General features: G+C 36.8%; 1 protein-coding gene across 20 annotated transcripts in view; it reads right to left on the reverse strand.

Annotated features, from left to right (window-relative positions):
- Nucleotides 1–22,082, reverse strand: part of LOC131435991 (titin) — a 389,662-nt gene that overhangs the window by 65,891 nt on the left and 301,689 nt on the right. For 18 of the 20 annotated variants that reach the window (XM_058604330.1, XM_058604327.1, XM_058604329.1 and 15 more), the window contains one exon: nt 19,891–20,020. The exons of 1 other annotated variant lie outside the window; for it this stretch is intronic. In XM_058604330.1, the coding sequence (XP_058460313.1) occupies nt 19,891–20,020 (130 nt within the window). Of the gene's footprint in view, nt 1–17,199; nt 19,711–19,890; nt 20,021–22,082 lie in introns of those variants that run through there. One more of the 20 variants, XM_058604342.1, reaches the window with a different exon arrangement.

Consider the following 22,082-nt stretch of genomic DNA (forward strand, 5'->3'; position numbering starts at 1 on the left):
TGAAACTCTCTGGACATGTAGGCTTTGTCTCAGAATGTTCCATTGCTTACTTTGTTTTTCCAAAATTTATCTAGAGTGTCTTTTGAAAAGGGCTAATCCTTTTTAATCATTTTTTCGCAAATAGTTATTGTCGAAAATTGACAATGAATATAAAAAAGTATCATACTGATGATTTCAACAAAATCAGTTAAATTTTCGAATAACAATACTGAAAAATCTCTCATAAAGCTCTACACTGAAAAATATAGACATGAAAAATTGAAAATTGATTTACAAAAAAAGCTATGTCCAGCCAGCGACTGGCTCCATTAAAGAAGATGACAAGCGATTATAAATACACTCTCCTACTCAATGCTTGATCGGAGAAATAGGTATAAAGCGAGAGGACTAGTGTTTGATGGACAGAGAAGATGTTTGGATAGAAGGTATCGGTCGGGTGACGGCCAGGATGAAAACCATGTTCGATGTACGTTCTACTATGTCTGTCAGGCTTGTTAGAGTGACTAAAACAAGATTCAGAGTGGCGAAATGGTAGCGCGTATGCACGGAATGCATAAGAACGCAGGTTCGAGTCCTGTCTCTGAGCGTATCTTTTTCCAAAAAATTCATCTTTTCTGTTAGTTTTTCTTTCATTTGGCTTCTCCAATATATGTTTCCGCTCAGTCATTGCAAAAACTGAAAAAAAGCAATTATTTTTATTTTGTCCTCAGATAGGTGAATATGTTCCCTACCATCCGTTCATATATTGAAAGATGGGCACCTTCAAGAAAAAATAGTTTTTCTAACCAAAACTAGCTCTTGTCCAAACTGACTTTTTAGTGTCTTTTTGTCGAAAGCTAAACAGAACCGAAAATCATTATCATCCAAAGAATTGAAACTCAATTTGTCTGGAGATTTCACAGAATACTATATCGCTAGTTGCCTGATATTTGCTGAAAGTATCAGTGCAGGATAAAAAAAAAGTTTTAGTTAGAAACACTTTTTCCCCTGAAAATCTCCATCTTACAATACATGAACGGTTGGAACCTTCCTTGAGACAACATTTCATTGGTTCGAAAATAGTTTATTTTGGAAATCAACTTTTAATTTTAAAAATCGTTTTTTTTTTCAGTGTAGGATAATAGATGAATTTAGAACTAAATCGTATTCGGAGTGACCAGCATATACTACATAGAATGAGAAGTCCCGGGCCAAACAAAAAAAGTCGATTTTTTACCGTTAAAACTTTTTTAAATCTTCAGTATAATCTTCATCAATCCTCCAGCATTTTGATGCCTTTGAAAAAAACAAGATTTGACAAGGCCTTCGACTAGCATTCGACGAAAATTTCTTTCTCTGGACAAACCTTTTCAGGTTTGTGAATAGATAATAGTCACTGGGGGCCAGGTCTGGAGAACACGGTGGATGATGGACCAATTCGTACCGCAAATCATTTAATTTCACCGTTGATTTTATGCATGAATGCGCTGGTGCGTCTTTTTCCATAGCTTAATGAAAACTAGAACTGGTCTGAAAAGATCAGCTGTTATTGAAACACTATTGGATAGATTATCATGAAATTTGACCATGGGCCATCTAGAGGCTTGTTCTGAACAAAAATATACACGATTCAAAACTTTTCACGTCTTTGATGTGAGAGGCCCGGGACTTTTAATTCCATGTATTAGACTTGACAAAGCCACTTTGCCCACTTTGTTTTTCTAAAATGGATGCAGACTTTAGAAAAGGCTTATTTTTTGTTTTACCAATTTCTTGCAAATTTAAAAATGAAAAATCCTTAAACAAATATTTGCTCAAGTGATGTTCACAAAGTGATGCTCAAGTGGTGTTCACATCCTAACTTTCGAATGAAAATATTAAAAAAATACAATTCTACACTGGAAAAATCGATCTTGAAAACTTGAAGTCAAATTACAAAAAACACCATTCTTTATTTAAATGAAATTTGAAAAGACAATTATTTTATATTGTTCAACAGCATTTATATTGTAAGATGGGCTATTTGAAGGGATAGAAAATTTATAACAAAAACTTTTTCTTATCCTTCACTGAAACTTTTAACAAATATCGGGCAACTAGCAATGGACTATTCGATGAAATTTTCTCTCAAATTTTTAATAAAAAGATACTGAATAAAGAATTCAGTTTGGACAAGTAATAGTTTTTTTACAAGAATCATGTTTTGCTTGAAAGTACCCATCTTACAGATAATTACTTATCTTGGGACAACATTTTATGAAAATAAATAAGATCAATTTGTAAATCGACTTAAAATTTTTTAAGTCGATTTTTTCAGTGTAGGACACGATAAGGAATATTTTGAGTATTTTATCAGACAATCACTAGCATAAAATTTTTTGATGGTTTTTTAAATTTTTAGACAATAACAATTTGAATTTTTTCAAAGTTTAGCCCTTTTCAAAAGACAACCTAGATCAATTTTGGAAAAAAGTATGCAAAGTCACATTTTGCGACAAAGTCTACATTTCCAGAAAGCTCCAGAACTAGTTGCTCGGAGTTACAAAATTTGTCACAGAAAAAAATACTTTGAACTTCCCCTCCCCGCCTTGCCCTAAAGAAATGACTGCAATTAAATATACATTGTTCGATCCAAATCAACATAACAGCTCGATTCTACGCAACATTTATTTAGTGAGGAACTCACTTTGATACCATGTAAATAGTTCAGTTGCAAAACGATAATTCGATTCAGTTTTTGCATAGTATGTGTGAAAACATATATTGGAGAAGCCAAATGAATGAGAAACTCAGAGAACAGATGTTTTTTTTTTGGTAAAAAGATACGCTCAGAGACGAGACTCGAACTTGCGATCTTATGCAATCCGTGCATACGCGTTACCATTTTCGCCACGCTGACAATTCAATTACTCACTTGTGTTCTACTGTGCAAAACGGTTTTTAAACTAGAATCTTGGTTAGCTTTCCACAACTCTGTAATGCGTGATCAGAAGGTACTGCAATGTCACATCACACTACTTTTTCAACAATGTTCATATTGTCTATGGTAGATAGCGCAGTTGTATACGGAAGTTTCCCACAATTCATCGCTTTGCCTGCTCACTACATTGTCACGCATTCCCTCACTTAAAGAAATAACTAAATCCAAGCATGCCAGATATTTTTAAATATTGAAATGATTTTGTATGTGTTATCTGGTAAGAATAGCGATTTTGTGAACATTTCGATTTCGAATTCAATTCGTGATGACTGTCAAATGACCTTATATTATTATATATCGTTTATTTATACCCGGCTTTAACCTAGTTGCGGTCGTTCGCCGGGTGTAAAATGACGTCCATCCAGTTCATTTTTCGAGTCTATGTCATGTTCGTGTTGAAATGTATACTTCTCGACTCAACTCAACAAATTCATTGGCTATATATAATCGATTCCAGTTGAATGAAAACAATTTTCGAAAGATTGACCCGTTAAGTTTATGTAGATAACGTTTTGTTTAATTAGAATTTGTTTAATTAGAATTAAAATTAGCTTACTTGACAGTTGAAATTGTGAAATGTAAACTATACATACTTCGTATTTGCGCTTTTAATGCAAAGTCATATAGAACCGAGAAACTTAAAAAAATCGACTTTTCGCACAACCTAAATAAAAGCGTTCTAAGCATGTCATAGGAAAACAAGACAAAGAAGACATTTTCTCGCAACCGCCCGTTGACATAATTTACATTAAGGTCTGAGGACAGAGGGTCACGTGATGAGTTTTAAATCGACCACGTGGCTCGCTCAGTTCCCTTTGCGCATCGTATTTCTCTTGTACTACTCTTGAACGGTAGATTTATGATACAAGCCTTCAAAGCCGAGATATTCGATGAACAAGTAGAGGTATGCATTTCCGAGCGTTCCAATTTTCAGCAGTTCTTCAGTCAGAAAAAAATACAACACGACCGCTAAACTCAATGAATCATTCTGAAAATTTCACAGAATATTCTCAACTAAATTTCGAAGACAATGTCAGGTGGGTTTTTCTATATTCTGCACCGTTTCCAAGAAAATATAATTTGAAACGGGAAAATAGCAAAAAACCTACCACTTTACGGTACAGTCCTCAGCCTTTAATATCTGGTGAGTTTCAATCTGTAGCAAAGGAAAAGGTAATAACAAATCACCATTATTGTTGTCATTGATATTACAATTACCATCATTTCTTTATAAACGACAACACTGATGGACGTTCAAACGATACAGATACATTGATGCTCAAGTGTCAATGTTATCTGGTGTCCACCAGAGCGCATGCAAGAGAAGATATTAGTATCATTCGTTGCAAATTGGTTACCGCGAAAGAATTTGTCGTTTCCCTCTAGTGTAAATCGTGTTCAATTGGGTGACGTAGCCTAATTCGTCTGCTATGGAGTGTGTGGATGCTTGAAATCCCCACTCTCGACTAGAGTAGTCCACAAAAGAAAAAAAAAGAAAACAAATTGTGTCGATGCTTCCAGCAAAATTCTTTTAAGTTTGTTGCTTGTATAAGGCTTGTTCGTGATAAAATCTTGACATCCCTAAATAAGTATATCTCTGTAAATACTTCATCAACGCGTAAAATATTTCGCAGGCTGATGAACTTATGTCTATTGATTGTGTAAATTCAAGTTTTGGTGATGCTACATGCTTTTAGATCGAGAATGGCGAGCAACTACGAAAAGCTGTCAGCAAGAAAACTTGATTTTCCTACATGCACTGCCATGACGTTTTAAAATGTTTCGATGCGACTGTCAGGAAGGCTGGAAGTAGAACAAAAACGAATCTCAGGAACCACCAGAAGGACGTGAAGGTGAAGCAAATATCGCAGAAGAGACCAGCAGTTGAATTACGGTCACAAAATTTTTTGGAAGAAAAAAAAAATGCAAAGAGATTTCGCTTTTTGCCTTCCTCTATAGAAAGGTATTAGAATTGCTTTAAAAACCGACTTTCGAACGGAGCCTCGGAGACCCATAGTGTTATATACAATTCGACTCAGTTCGACGAGATCGGAAAATGTCTGTGTGTGTGCACTTCTCGAAGATATTTTTGCCGCTCAATTTTCTCAGAGACGGCTAAACCGAGTTTATCGAACTAAGCCTCGTTTGAAAGCTACTATTGGGCCATTAATCAAGTTCGAAAATCAAATGACTGTGACTTTTGGTTCCGGAGATATGATGGTATAAGTGACGTAACCGGCAAAACACGTTGTTTTTTATCGCTATAAGGGTGCCAATATTCTAATTTCGTGAAGCGCTATTGTTCAAAAGTTTAAGCACATCGAAAAAAGTCCCCATGCAAAATTTGAGCTAAATCGGACATAGGTAAGGGGTGCTACCAGGCGGTTAATGTTTGAAAATTTTCGATCTTAAAAATTACCATAGTGGGGGAGTACATGAGATTTCCGAATTTGATTTTTTTTTGTTTATGTCAAACACCTTAGAATTGCATCAAACGTCGAGATTTAGTGTCATCTCAAAAAAAATTTTTTTTAAAAATCGACTCTCTTTTCTTCTAAGTCCCAAAAAGTAGTTTTTTCGAATTTTTTTTAAGATGACACTAAATTTTGACATATCATGCAATTCTGAGACTTTTGGCATCAACAAAAAAATTTCGATTTCGGAAATCTCATGTACTCCCCCCTATTGAAAATTTTTCAAGATTTCACATCTATGGTCAACAAATTTCTTTTTTAACTTGACGGGAATTCCAAATTACGAAAATAGGCGAAATCTTTTTGCTTCTTTTATTTCAAGAAATTTAGTGACAGGAGCATAGTTGCTTAAATCGTTGAGAGATACACACATTTGAAAATTGTGATAAATTTCGTCTGTCACCGCATATTTTCAACCATCAGTAAGGTATGAAGTCGTTCAAGGTGAAAACTTTACCGAACCGTAATGATAAACAGAATTTGACGGGTAAAACCCGGACTCGCAAGTTGTTTCGTGATTATATGACAAAGTTTTCTTGTCTGACAATGGACGATGAATCTCATATGCTGGAAGACTTTAAACAGTCTCCCGGGAATGTTTTTTTATACTGCCATGCAACGGAATATTTGGTTTAGCAGGCAATATGCAGCCGTGGTCGATCAAGCCAAAGTTTCATCGCTACCGGCACGGTAAACTAGGAAATATAGCGTGAAAAATGCCTAAAGCAGCAATTGTTACCACCAGACATGATGCTGCCTCGCTATTCTGGTTTGATTTAGCATCTTGTCACTACACCAAAGATGTTTTGGAACAATATAAAGCGAATGGAGTCCAAGTTGTACCGAAAGAGGCGAATCCACCTAACTACCCGTAGTTGCGACCTTTCGAGCAGTATTGGGTTCTTGTGAAAAGAGAACTCTCACAATATAAACAAAGGTTCAAAGTATAATGTGCTGATCTAACAAATTAGGTTTAGTACGTTCGGGACCTAACTTGGCTGGATTCTTAGTGTCCGTAGGCCGAGTTCCGCCTCAGAATGTTGTACCTTGATTTTTCATTACTTTTATTTTAACCAAAACAGTGTTACTTAAACTGAGTCGAAGTTTTCGTCTGCTTAATGGATGAGGCTGCACTAGCAGTTTAATTTGAACTGCTATGTAGTGATGAGTCAAAGACGAAATGCACAGAAAAAAGAAAATTCCTAAATTTCAAATTAGTTCCATGTTTAATTGTTGATGCAGTAGTTGAATCTCATTACGACTTATGATACTAATCATATTCTGCATTCTTTTGCTTCAATTTTGAAGTTTTTTTTTCATAATGACATAGCTCTGAATTATCGAAAATGCTTGGTGTGCTCTATTTTCAATCATTTCGGTATATAATTGCAACAGCTGGGTCATCTTTAAGCTTCTACATTCGAAGCTTATAACAATGCGTTTAAAACTAGAACTAAAACTCCAAACACCTGAATTAGTTTTTTGCACACGGCTAGCAATCACAAAAAATACACAAACCACAAGCGGCGGTTACGATCAAACTGGAAAGGAAAAGCTCGTCATGTCAGATGTGTGTGTGTGTGTGTGTGTGTGTGTGTGTGTGTGTGTGTGTGTGTGTGTGTGTGTGTGTGTGTGTGAATGTGGGTGAGTGTGTGTGTGAATGTGGGTGAGTGTGTGAATGTATGAGACCCTAAACTGCGATAAGAGTAGCGGCCCCAGTGTGCAGCAGCAGTGCCTTTGAGTTGACCTCGTAAACGTCAACCCTCATGTGCATGATTTCACACATTTGACGCTCGGCCCAAAACGAGCCGCACTGCCCCGCAGCTACTTTATCCAGTCCGACCTTGGTCTAATAAATGACAGCTGACGACGGCTCTGACATTGACAACCAGAACTGTACCTTTTTGTTGGTGCATGTTGGTGTAGACTTTGAACATTTTCTCTGGTTTGCGAATTTTCATGGCCGCAAGCAGCTTTTGTGTTTCTTTCGCGACCGTCTTGTGCTTGGGAACCGCCTTAGGGACGTAGAACTTCCGCGGCGGTGCGCAGCAGCACCGCAACACAGAGAAAGATTTCACGCAACTCTGGAAGATACTGGGAGGGCGCACGCGAACATGATGCGCTGTTGATGAACGAGAACATAGAAAAGAAGAGAGAAGAAGAAGGAGAAGTAGAAGAACGAGAGTGGAAAACGTAGACAGGAAGTCGACAATTTCACCGGAAGCGGTCCTGCCCCGGAAGGCAACATGCATGCTCTAGAGGTACATACAGTCAACTGTGAGGATTGAACTGACTGGGTTCGGAAATCTTTCATCTTTGTTCTAGACCGTTTGGAATAAGTCTTTTGGGCGCTTGTCTTGAGTGTATAGACTTCCTTGCTGAGTGTGAGACCCGAATAATGCTATCTATTTATTGTTGCAAATTTATCGAATTTCGTTGTGCCGGTGATGCAAAAGCTAAACTACAAACTAACTAACAAATAAAAAACTAAAAAATTGAAGCACGTCACAAGAAAGCGCACAATAATTCAAATGGCATTGTTTGGTTAGTTCTGATGCAGTTGGTCAGTTGGGCATTGCTTAAATTAGTACAATCCTTATTTCGAAAATTCTTCACGGCAGCTCGACTGCAAAACAGGATAGCTTTATCCGTGGGTGCAGATTTCCGATTTATTTCACACAGTTCGAAATATGACCGCGGACTATTTTTAGAGCCTGTTGTTTTTTCTGACATAACATAACACGTGAAGGTTCATGACCGACAGCGATTTTAAGTGCCATCTTCCCGCGTTTGACGAAAAGTCTGTCTACCGGGTTGGTGTTGGTGTTGGCGTTGGTGACAACGGATAACAACAATATTTGCGTAATCAACTGTTCTATTTATTCAATCCCATTCTTCCGTCCACCGTCGACGCTTGTGGTCTCGCTGCATGACTTTTCGGTAGTTGCTGCCATTTTAGATGCATCCATAAAATTCGGATGACAAGTTGTCGTCAAGCCCCAACTAAAATATCACATGTCGCGAGGACGCCGGACGACACACGGAATGAGGTCATAAATTTCACTGCCTGGTTGGTGTGATGTTGTCTTTGTAGATCTTCCCTGCGGAGGTTCTATTGTTTTTTTTTTATCACTGACGACAAACCGATGGCGCTCATCGCACTTGCCGCCGGTTAGAGTGGATGGTTTTGTGAAATTTCAGATGTTTTCGGATTGAATTTCATGGGAGACTGTCAAGCTAGATTTGCTTGAGTTTGACATGGTTATGTCTAAGGAAAATTTCTAGCACGAGTCGAGCAAGCTTAAACGTTACAATTTACGAGACCGTTGAAGGTTTCAGGATGTTGACGGAATGGTCAAGCGGGAAACAATCCGAACTGTTCCGTTCAATTGATTAGGGATCTTTGCCAACACCGCGGGACGCCACACAGGGTCGAATAAAAAAAAATATACAAAACATCGAGCGTCTTTGAGGCGTTGAAAACTATAAATAGATTAGAACAGGCTGGTTGTTGTATGGTTGCGTACTTTCTGAACCTCGCTCTTCATTTTTCGCTACTGCCGATGACTGCCGGGGTGTTTATCGAGGAAGTTCTGTGGATTATGTTTTCACGGTTTATGCTGTTTCGTTTTGGGTGATAGGTGTATCATTAATTATATTTAGGAATTCTAAAATTACTGGTAGTCGAAAACATTTCATTCTGTGTGTCTCCGCACGCGCTACTTCGGACGAAACTGGTCTGTGCTGTGCAAACACGGTACACGGTTGGTCGAAAGAGTTCGGATAATAGAATCATAGCTGAATTTGTTGTACAACTTATTGAACTAACAAATTCCGGTAACATTGTGACAATATCTCTTTTTTCTCTTTTCAGAATTGATTTGCAGATTTGTTTGACGGAAAACTGCAATTATAATGCTACAATCACACTACACCAGAAAGGAGAAATTGTTGGTATGTATATATCTGTTAATTCCTTCTAGAATAATAAAATAATTTGCAGTATGACCGCTTGGATTGGAATACGATACATAAAATCACGGTTTGTAACTTTCCGATCGGATGTATCATGTAAGTTAATCTACAATATGGAATTCTTATATTACTGATATACTCCAAAATACCTTTCCTTCATTCTTGAGACAAAAAAATTTGTTCGGGGAACAACATACAAGACCTAAAAACTGAAATAATTTAGAAATCTGCTAGAAGAGTTCTAAGATTATGATTTAAGTTTTCATTCACATTCAACTGCTCGAAATTTTTATAAATAATTAAAATTTATTTCAAATTCCGGTCTTAAGTTTATTTTGAACACTATTTTCGGTACTTTAGAAACCGGAATCGGGTTACCGATAAAGCTGAAGTTGGCTCATATAGCCAGCCGCTAACATGATTTACAACAATTTTGAGCCTAATTGACAGTGACTCATTAATTCCAGAGCCAAATCGGGATAGTGTTCATCACTGTTGTTTGCGATCAGAAGACCATTCAAATGCGTCAAGCCTTGATATTGAGGTGAGATCGTTTATTTATACCCGGCTTCAACCTAGCCTTTTTTCCGGAAAGTTATATGCACTATCTCCGGTACATCCGGAACCAGAATCCAAGGACCGAAGTCAGTTTGATCGATCAGGCATGCAAATTAAAAGAGTTTTTACGCTTTTTGCACCTTCGCTCTAAGAGATGTTTTGAATTTATTTTGATCACAAAGTTGACTGGACAGTTTTGCACACACTCAGATTCCAACGAAAGGTCTCCTAGTTGCATACAAAGTTGCTGAATTTTTTCCATATCCGAATCTGGAATTACAGGGGGATGAGTCTACAAAATTTCACATTGTCATAAAGAGCGCCAATGCAAGAAACTTTATGCGAAGGCACAAAACTGTTCTAATTTGTAGGTCATGGTCGTTGTTGGTCATACGAACCGACTTCATCTATATCGGTAACCGGAATCCGGTTCCGAAAGTACCGGATACTGAAATCCTAGTCTACGAACTCCTTGAAACTGCTCTCTAAATTATTCAATTCACTGGTTTTGTATGTTGTTGTCCGAACTAACATTTTTTGTTTTTTTCAAGAAAGGTATAAAGAAAATGAGATACATCGCTAGATGATTTAAAACAGGGTTTATATTTATCATTCATTTCTTCTTGGTTGCAATTAGCAAATCTCTTCGATAGAACCCATAACTAGCATATGTGAAAAACAATACCCATCTGAAACAGTTCAAACAAGTTTTCATTCGAATCGTCGAATCTAAAGTAGTGCCATGTACGTAAACACGATGTTGAAACATATGTTCAAACTTAAGCTCACACACTTGTGTACAACTGTAGCAGTGCAACGTGGTGAATGTTTTCTTGAAGACTGATGCGGAGGAATAATGGGGGAAAATCAGTAGGAGAAGTCACTTACTTAAGGCCATGACTAACACTTCGATCAAATTAATTTGAAAGATTACCTGAATATTGCACTAAACATTTTCCACGAGCAGTATTGAAGGTTTTAGAATGATAAGATTCTGAAACATGCATAGGAGGCTTTGATAAATAAGAGGAGAGAGGGGTTTTCGATCGAGAGGCATTTTATCGACGATGTAAGTTCGAACCTGTCAGTCAGTGTCCATTCCATGCAAATGGTTCTGTATGCTTCGAATCGGCTGTCTGTTGAAACAAAAGGTCAAATTATACAAAAGGAATGCAATACCAATAGCGGAATGGCGCTCGTGTATAGCGTATGCGTCTAATGGAGTCTACTTCTTTTGCATGGTTTTCGGTACGTACGGCTACTTTTCTTGTAAATCGTTGGTACAACCAACATTGAATAAATCCTTCTTTTGGGACAGAATGTGTGAGGAAGGAAAACAAATACGGTGTCGGTGCCAACTGAAATAAAACAAAACAGTGACATCGAATACAATGAAAATTTAATTCTTTTTTGTGCATCAAAATTTGATTTAGGTAGCTCATGTGCGATTGAAAATTTTGAACGATTATAACGACGCACCGAAACAAAATACTCGGCTCATAAATAAATATCATAAATATTTCTACAATAAAATTAACTCAAACGCATTGTAAAGTTTCAAAACGGCGTGTTCCAAACCGAAATTCTAAAATTTAGCGGCAGCACCATGATCCAGAAAATATATTGAGCATACTCCACTTTGCTCCCCTTTCTCCTATAATAATGAGTACACAAGTTCTCATAGGACGGACGAAAATCAGAAAGGTTTTGTTTATTGTTATAATTTGAACGGCTGAATGCAAAAACCGGATTAATACATAAAGTGCAAAAATTCTAGTACGAATTTTCAATCCAAAAATCGAAAAAACATCTTTTTTGCAAGAACCTTACAAATGTTTTGGACGAAGCAAGATTTGCTTCTATAATTACTATTTTGGGCGGTTAGGCGTCGTGTTCAAATAACTTCACGCCAAATTTTCAGAAAATTTACCTTCGCTCTCCTTGTAACAATTAGTCACAATTTTTAAAACTCAAATTACAAATTGTAATTAAATTTAATTACAAAGAATTACATAACACATTGCCTTGCAAATGCTGGACTTGAAATCGTCAATCCTCAAAGATAACGGTACTCCTTATTTTGATAACGATCCGTTGGCTTTTAATAAATTTCAGTAGTAATTTTACTGAAGTTTGTTAAAGTCGGTCCGGTCATCTTCGGTGAATCAATGTGAGTTCTGTATTAGAGGGATCTACCAAAAAGCCAAAAGTATTTTGATCATAACTTCTATTGGATAACTGTAGTAATAGGAGGATTTTTTCATTCCATTTTGTAAGAGATGGCGTTATCTGAAGTTCACGCTTTCGTTGAGCATTTGTTTTAACACGCGTAAGTACAATTCTCGTAGACTAGGTCACATAAACTGCCGAAAGAATCGAATCAAAATTAAAAAACTCCTACCTCGTCGTAATTTGACACATTTTTTTAAAGCTTCACCCGCTCCTCTAAAGCGTAATTTAATTTGCGTATGGCGCCATAGTGGAATCACTTTCTAGATAGCTTTCGAAGAAAGTAAACTCTCTTTAATTCCACTATATTCGTGGGTCTACATAATGGAATTAAATAGAATTTATTTTCATTTTCATTTTAAATAAATGCCAATTGTTTGAACGGAGTTGCTTCACTGTATTTGCCATCACGGTTGGAGATCGACTGATGAAGCTATCAAATTTTGTCTGCTGACTCATGGGTTACTATGATTGATGCTGCATGGGTAGCTTCGTCAGTGCGGGTGAAGGTAAAACTCTGAAAAATCGGCCTAAATTAACACTCCTAATACCAAGCCTAAAAAAGTTACGCACCAAGCCTCAAAAAAAGTTGGAAGGGTAACTTTGAGCTATCATAGCTCAGTTGTTGCTTGACCAATTTCGATAAATTTTATACCCTCGAATTTTGTGAAGTTTGTAGATCATTTTAAGTATATCATTATTGCCGATCGTTTAGGAAAAACCAATGAAAATCTGATTTTTCCCGTTCCAAGTTTTTTTTCAAACTCAAAATGTGCCCTATCAGCATTCATGCGGCACCTGCATCGCGAATCGGATATTGAGAACTTCAACTTTACCGAGTCATAACTTTGTTGTTAGTCAACCGATCTTCAAAATTTGTTCACCATTGGAAAGGTACTACTTCCAGAAATAAAATGCACTGAAAAAAAAACGAAAAATAGGGTTGGCTACCCAACGTTATAATGAAAACTGTAGATAAATGACCTAAGAAAAGATGAGACTTTTTACAATGATCGTAAATATCTCGAAATTCAAAGCGATGACCTATATATTTTTACACATCATTCGATTGCTACCAGCTACAATTTTCGCTAAATTGGCTAAATTTTCCCAACCATAGAAATGCTCTGTATTTGTACCAAATTTCTTGAGATTCTTTGAACGGATATATAATTTTGATCATCAATACATTGTTTCTGGTAATGATTCCAATATTTTAAATCAAAAAAATGTCCATGTCATCGCTTCAATTTTCGAGTAATATACAAACATGTGAAAAAAATTAAAATTCATATATATTTATAAATTAATCGATTTTTTAATGTTTTCTTTTGATTGTGCAGGAATGGTAGTTGAGCGAAAATTGTAGCTAGTATCACTAGCAATCGAATGATGTGTAAAAATATATAGGTCATCGCTTTGAATTTCGAGATATTTACGATCATTGTAAAAAGTCTCATCTTTTCTTAGGTCATCTATCTACAGTTTTCATTATAACATTGGGTAGACAACCCTATTTTTCGTTTTTTTTTCAATGCATTTTATTTCTGGACCAGTACCTTTCCAATGGTGAACAAATTTTGAAGATCGGTTGACTAACAACAAAGTTATGACTCGGTAAAGTTAAAGTATTCAATATTTTCTATGCGACGTTTATGCCAAAGGAAAGAAAATAGGAAAGCAGATAGGGCATATCGGGCGCGTGAAAAAAACTTGGAACGGGAAAAATCAAAATTTCATTTTTGGAATCAATCTACGAACTTCACAAAATTCGAGGGTGTAAAATTTATTGGGATTCGTTGAAGAACAGCTGAGCTATGACAGCTCAAAGTTACCGTTCCAACTTTTTTTGAGGCTTGGTATTTGGAGTGTTAAATGACTAAATTGACCGTCCTAAACAACATGCACAGCTGAGCCCTCCTCATATGAGTCAATTAAAAATACTCATGGTTGATAACCATACATAGTTAGTTAGACTGTTTTCCTAGCGAACAAAGCATATCGTAAGCCCCCTGCACTCAATCGCTGAAAGTATTCCCTATTTCTATGTATCGGTTTTGCACGATACGCTTTGTGCGATGGTTCGTTCAATTCATGCAGTTTAAATTTAGAACGCCTTACTTTAGAACTGAGTCTCACCTTAATGCTTGTTCATACAAAACATTTTAGAAATCTCAGTTTTAAGTTATTGGTGGTTATCTCATACAACTGAAAATGTTATCATTGTTGATCACATTTTCAGAGCTGTAGAGAAAAAGTTGTGTTGTTACAATTAACAAGAGATATTCGCGATTAAATTCTACCCATTCTTCTACAGAGTGAATTTTGAAAATAGTAAAGTAAGATGTATTCACGTCAAAAATGTTATCCTACAGACAAGATGCAAGTAAAAAATCATTCGAAGGTTCTGCATTCTTTTGCGTACACGCATAATCCATAGAAATTCATATTCAAGTCCTGTGTCTAGACGATATTTAATAATTAAAAAGTCGTTTAAAAGTATTCACTTGATGCCAAATTGAACGTTGAATTTTGGAGTTTAAACATATTATTATACTTCACTTAGTTAACAAGGGAAAGCTAAACAGAACAGCTGAATGCAATTAGTTTCTACAATATTGTAGCTTCATTAGTTTTGTAGTTTTTATGATTCATTGTAATAAAAACGAACTATTTGGTACCAATCTATCGATATCATTTTTACGTACGCTAGATAACCTACAAACTCGGAAATGTGATTAATGCGTTTTTCGAGTTACGGATTCTGTTTTCAATTTTCAGCTGTCATCATTGTCATCATTAGTGTATGATTCATAACCAAATGGACGCCCACAGCCATGACTTTCGGTGGATGGATTTCGACCGGATCGCAGATCGGTCTGAAATCTTTCACACGGCACTGTTTTCCGCGCATGGCCGTGGCCAGTCGGTTGCCGCGCAAAGACAGAGACAGAGCTTGGTCGATCGGAGATACGTCCCACATTTCCTCCGGGTCATTCTTTTGGGGTAAACCCGGCCCAATCGAATGAACGCGCTCTATCTCGCTCTTAGCCCACCGTTCGAAGCCAGTCGCGTACCTGTGTTTCAAGTGTTCGGATGCGCGGGCGTCCGTCTTGCGTCAGTACACCCAACCACAGATCACAGTAACATCTCCATCTCGTTTTCCCACCCCACACGGTCCTACGATTTGTGGCACGTGGAATGGATGGATGGGTGACATTAGATAGATTACCAAATAAATCAAAAGCAGGTGCGGTTCAGTTCCGGTTGTAGGACAATAAGGAAGTGTAACCCAGCGCGCCGAGCTCGCGTTCGATACACGAAGAGACGTCTGACTTTTTGCCCTCGATCGTTCGCGTGTGATATTGTGTACTTGTTTGTTGCCTTAGTTTGCAATTCGATAGGTATTCATTTTATTAGCTGGATACAAGCAACAGTTTTGCGTTAGTAAACAAGAAACAACAGCGGCTGCAGCATTCCGAAAGCGCCAAGGATAAGCGATATGTGATATGAATAATGTAGGATGATTCGGGAGGATTTAGGATGCAAAACATTGAAACGGTTGTGAATTTGTTTTTTTTTTTCTTATAATTTTTTGGTTGATTTTTGTATCACTTTAATTGTCATCTCAACATGGATCTTAAACAAATATACAAAAGTGGAAGTTGTGATTTGAATGTAAATAATGTTTTACCCTACGAAACCTATCAAATATTACTTTTTTGTTGTTGTTGTAAATCTAAACACTAAATCACTTAAACAATAATCAATAAGTTAGGCTTACATGTTAAACGAACAAAAGTAACGAATAGCAATATAACACGTACATAAAAGTTGGGCTAGTGTAAAAAAACTAAAGCTAGATTAGTGTCGCATTCGGAGAATCGGTGAATTCCGTTGCTATCGGTGAGTTCCCGTCTGCGTTCGCTGGGCGTAAGCTGAAGGTTAATACTCGAAATCCTGCGGTCGAGCAGTTGCAGTTAGTGGGACAGTTATCGCGGGCAGTAGCTCAACACATCCAAACAGGCAAACGCTCAAAGTGACCCAACCAACCAAGCAGAAGCAGCTTAAAATTAAACCCGGGGCCGAAAAGCCGTTAAAATTAAAGATAAGTATTATTGTTTTGCTTTCACTTGCAGTTCGAAGCACCCCCGGCAGCGGGTAATAATTTACCGACGTTTGTTTCAATAATCTGCACACACTGTCTGATCTTCGAGCTGCAAGTTTTTTGTTGTTGTTATTAGTTCCGTACGTTCGGATACTAATTATTGCTTTTTTCTGATTTTTATTTGAACAGGATACACTCAACTGCTCTCCGGAAACAAACGACCAGGGGTCGGCTTTCGCTTAAAAGATGATTAATACGGGCTACGGTGACGAGTGCATTTTATCTTTAGAGTAGCAATCAAACCCATGACTATGTAGTGTCAATACAGAACAATCAACGTTTAAAAATGGGAAGCCTATTCATCAAAATTTTTCGGTAGAATATGAATAAACTTGTTTTCGAACTGAGCCGGTTGGGCGGTAAAGTCAACAACAACAACAACACACAAAAGACAGGTGAGACACGTTCTCGAGGACTAAACGGTTGAAAAGTAGAGCGTAGGCGTCTCATGACAACAATAGGAAACGACAATGACTAAGGCAGTTCCGCTACATGCCCGTACCGGAGGGACGAGAATGAGTTTACCGAATGTTCTAGAAATTCTCCGCTGGTACAGGAAGGATTCCAAAGCTGTCATAACGGTAATGTAGGTACACCTTGGCGGTGATCGTGTGCGAATAAAAACGATCAGCGAAACCAGATGGCCCTCACGTTCGACTGACTATACCTCCGAAGGACGTCATACAGAGTGCCGGGAAACGATTCGACGGTCGCGGATCTGGCTTATAGCATCTAATCATAACAGAGATCAAGGTTCGGCAAGCATAAATTACTACTCAACAGCAAGGCGGATGTTGATGATTGATTGGTCTGGCATAAAAGTGAAAAGATCCTACTTTTAAAGCTATTTTCAGAAATTTTATTACCTCTGTTCTGTTTTAATGCGATTTGTTTTTTCGTCTACAAACAAGTTACAATTTGTTTTTTTGTTGTTTTCAAGTGGCTGTTTCCTTGCTGGCAGTTTTTGCGGGTGCGATTTAAAAAAAATTTTTTTTCGCACTCTCATTAAGCCGTTTTGTTCTGAGAATCTCACGCCAAAATCTGAGGTAGGTAATTGAACAATTTAAAATACATTTTTGTGCTTTCTAAAACAAATCTAAGATAAACAAATAAACGATTCTCGAATGGAAGTTCGATGTTTTTCGTTATCCGAAACACCTCCAGGAAAAACGAAAGAAAAAAAAAACCGAAGTTAAGTAGGCGGCTGACGAATATTTTCCAACCATGAAACAGGAGTCAGAAGGCGAGCCATTAACTGACAATTTGCAGCTCATTTTCACGCAGTAATTAGTCAAAAAAGTTGCCAGATGACCACTTCGCTAGTAACCCGGATCGTTATCGGAGAGAGACCAGTGTTTTATTTCTGATGCCGCACCGGGATGAAAAAAAAAAAATAACACCGTTCGCACCAGCATCGAAGGCGAAATTCACGGGGAAAAACATCTAAAAATAGCAACGCATCTGCGCTCGTAGTCAAGCGCGCGAAACATTATGTTTGTATGAAATTTCAAAGAACCAGGTTTTTCATGTCGCTTTTTAAATGGATCAAAAACCCACGTCGCGCGCGGAAGACCTCCCGAAAATTCACACGTCCGATTGAAAACGGCAGCGTTCACCATCAGGGAAGCGTCGTTTCCCGCCCTCGGATTTGGACACCGAACGATTCTGAGTCATAGTTGGAAAATTCCAAACGGTTTCCACCTTGAGTATGCGATTTGTGCACACGGCACGCGACGCCAACCATTTTCGGTGTGTTCGACACGAACTGCTCGAATTTTTGCACTCCACCTTTCGCGATCCAGCTTTTTGGCATCGGAACGCGCATCATACAATAATTTCGGCTTAATTTTCTACAGGTTGTACCAACACGGGAGGTGGGTAGGGATTTTGCTTCACAAATCGCAGGTGGCGAAAAAAACACAGAACAGAACTGCTCGACTTCGTATGCTGCCCATCGAAGCAAGCGGTGATCTCGAGAGGATTGAAACTGACAGCAAAAAAAACGGGACGTTGTATGCACTGTTTCTAATGTGATGCTGTGTAGCAAGATTTTGAAAGAATTTTACTCTAATATCAGAAGATTTTTTTTTATTAGTTTGAGGTCCATTTTGGGTACTAAAACCGTTCGTATGGAATAGGATGTTGAAATCAGGGCTACTTTGATGACGACTGCCGAACAACACAGCCAATAACCAATATCCACCGGACGTTGCGTTTCCGGTTGTCAAAGTGGTCTCACTCACTCTGCTCTACCGACGAGGGGTGTGCGGATTGCACACTGTAACGCGGAGAGCTAGTTTTATACGGATTTTACCGTTTTTTTCTGCGCCATAAAAAACCGTCATTCTGAAGTCGCTTTCGCCTAACAGGAAAGCAACCGAAGACGGTTGATTCGATTGTACAGAGAGAGAGAGAGAGGCAGAGAGAGAGAGAGAGTTAAACAAAAGACGCGTGTCGTGAACAATCCTCTCGATTTTACGGGGGACTAGTGGATTGAGTGTAATTTCGACCTGCGTCAACGAACATTAAACGATTTTTTTTGGTTTTATTTTTAAAAATTGCTTGCAAATTTATTTGTTAAGCTGCCATTTATCAGAAGCTGTTTTAAAGTAATCGCTATAAATTGGGTTTAATAAGCTATAATAACTTCATTGTATGAATATCAATAAATAAGGTCGTAAATAGTTACATTTTATCATCTTAAAAGTGGAGAACAAAAGAAAGACTATATATATTGCCAAGACGACTAGTCCGGGTTGACTCGCTTTTTTTGTTATTTTTTTTTGTCCTATGACATTTGCACTCGCACTGATAGCCGTTTTCTTAAAACAATCAAAATTCTTAACACATATAGGAAATTAGAAACATACAACAGAAACTGAATAGTTACGAATAAGAAGAAAACAAATATGCTGCCTTTTTTTTCTAGTAGAAGGGTTGTGGTCAACTTTGAGCTACGTGAATGCGCGACAATTGACACTAACTGCAAATACTTTAGTTCACACTCTCTACAATTTACATAGCTTGTGTTAAAACGGGTTTTCAACGCATTTTCTTGTTTTTGCTTTTGTTTTGGGTGCTAAACACTCGGGAAATTACTGCACGCTTTTGCATTCGATGCTGGCGAAATCGTAGTAAAGCTGGATGTCGCGGGTGCGAATTTGGCTGCTTTGCAAACTATCGTTTCCTATTTTTAATTTAAAAGAAATCTTTTCGTTTTTCTTTTAGTGTCAATTCCCTCTCCCAGAGATAGTCTGGGTGCTGGCATTGAAATCTTTTATTTTTGTTTTGTTTTCAAGCTATAGTTTTCCTGTTGTATGTTTACGCATTTTATTTTTTCATGTTGCCTGTGTCGGGTTAGAGTGGTAGAAGTAAACATAGAATTAAATGAAATCAACGAAATGAAATAAATATTACAGCAAAATTGTAAATAAGAGAAAATATCCAAATAAATCGGAAAAAGAGAGAACAAAGAGGAAAGAAAACCAACTTTGGAAAAGGCATGGTTATTTACGGGGTATTCTTACTTTTGACTATCAGTTTGGCGGATGTTTCGACTTGGCCGGCAGAGGTCGTTACTCGGCAGGTGAAGAGACCGGAATCCTCCTCGTACGTCGTTCCTATCAGCAGGACCGCATTGGTGCCTTCGGTGATCATCTGTGAATGTGCATGTGGATTATAAGTATATCAAGTTTTAAGCATAAATCTTAATCGAGACGCAGAATTGGAGACTGATAGCGTTGTTCTAGTTTCATATTCAAACATAAAAGTTCTGGGAATGCAAATCCAGCCACAACTCTCAAAAATTTCAAAAGTTATGTACGTATTCTTTCATCCGAATTTTCTTTGGAAATTTTAGTGCTAGCGATAACTGCTTTCTAGATCTAGTCTGATTCTCAAAATAATTTATATCAAATAATAAAAATTCATTCCAACAAAAAGTTTTGACGAATGAGGTGAGACAATTATTCCTCGTCAAAACTATTTACATTTTGCATTGTAATTCATCTATAGTCGAATTTCGCGCTGAACCGTTGGCAGCACTGTCTCAGATTTGAATGAAACTTTCTGGATGTGTCACAAAAATTGTCACAAAAAGCAACTTTGCATATTTTATTTTTCCAAAACTGATCTAGGCTGTCTTTTGAAAAGGGTTAAACTTTTCTAACCAGTTTTTTCTTCAAATAGTTATTGTCGAAAGACTACAAAAAAAGTATTAAACTAGTGATTTTCAGAAATTCAGTCAAATTTTATAATAAAATAACTGAAAAAGTGAAAATTTTTGAATCGGTTTACAAAAAAGCAAACATTTTTGATTTTGACAAAACTTTATCCCAAGAAAAATGACTATTCTCTCTACCATCCGTTCATACAAGGAAAGATTTCTTTTACTAGTCCCAACTACTTTCTTTTCAGTGTTTTTTAATTGAAAACTAAACTAAACCAAACATCATTATCATTCCAGAATTCAATTAAACTCAAAACGTGATGAAATTTTTCAGAATACTTTATCGCTGCTTGCCCGATATTTGCAAAAAGTATTTGTAATGAACAAGAAAACAGTTTTATATTGAAATACTTACTTTTCCTAAAACTGCCCGTTTTGTAAAAAATGGACGCTAGTAAGGGAACATAATAATCTACCTAAAGACATAATTTTAATGAATTCGAAAATAGTGCTTTTTTTTAAACTGATTTTAAAATTTGAACATAAATTTTTTTCAGTGTAGGATTCGAATATACGAATTTTGTGCCGAATCGTGTTCGTATTGGATAGAATATAGACTTTATCACAAAAAGCCACTAAGCTGTCTATTTTTTTTTTAATTAATTTAGAATGTCTTTTGAAAAGGGCTAACCTGTTTTAATTTTCAAATAGTTTTGACCGAAACATGGAAAAGACCACAAAAAAGTATGATACTAGTGATTTCCACAAAATCAGTCAAATTTTTCGAATAAAATAACTGAAAAATTCCTAATCGATTCCTTCACTAAAGAAATTGACTTAAAAATCTAAAATCGGTTTGCAAAAAAAAATTTTTTTAATTCGATAAAATTTTGATGATTATTTTCCCTACCATCCGTTAATACAATGAATGATTTCTTTTTCTTTTCCTAACTACTTTTAGTCAGTGCCTTTTTATCGAAAATTTTAAGCCGAAAATCCTTATCATCTAAAAATTCAATGAACTCAATTTGTGAGTGATGTTTTATCGCCCGATATTGGACAAGAAAACAGATTTATTTAGAAACACTTTTTTTCCCTAAAAATACCCGTCTTACAATACATGGACGATTGGAAGGGAACATATTAACCAACCTCGAGACCAAATTTCATTGAATTCGAAAATAGTGTTTTTTTTAATAAACCGATTTTAAAATTTGAATGTCAATTTTTCTCAGTGTAGGATTCGAATAGACGAATTTCGCGCCAAATCCTATTCGTAGTAGGCTTTACTACCGCTCTTCGCATTATTGTCCTATGTTATATAAGATTTCCCTCATATATGTGGGACAATTATACGTAGAATGGCAGTTTATCTCAAAAAGTCACTTTGCTCACTTTGTTTTGTTTTTTAAAATTGATCTAGATTGTCTTTCAAAAAAGGTCACTTTTTTCACTTTTTTTTTTTCATATAATCAAATAAAAAATCCTGCAAAAAAATGTGTGCTAGTGATGTTTACAAAATTAGTTTAACTTTCAAATAGAAATACTGCA

This window comes from Malaya genurostris, chromosome 3 (assembly GCF_030247185.1).
Source record: "Malaya genurostris strain Urasoe2022 chromosome 3, Malgen_1.1, whole genome shotgun sequence".
Lineage (NCBI taxonomy): Eukaryota > Metazoa > Arthropoda > Insecta > Diptera > Culicidae > Malaya > Malaya genurostris.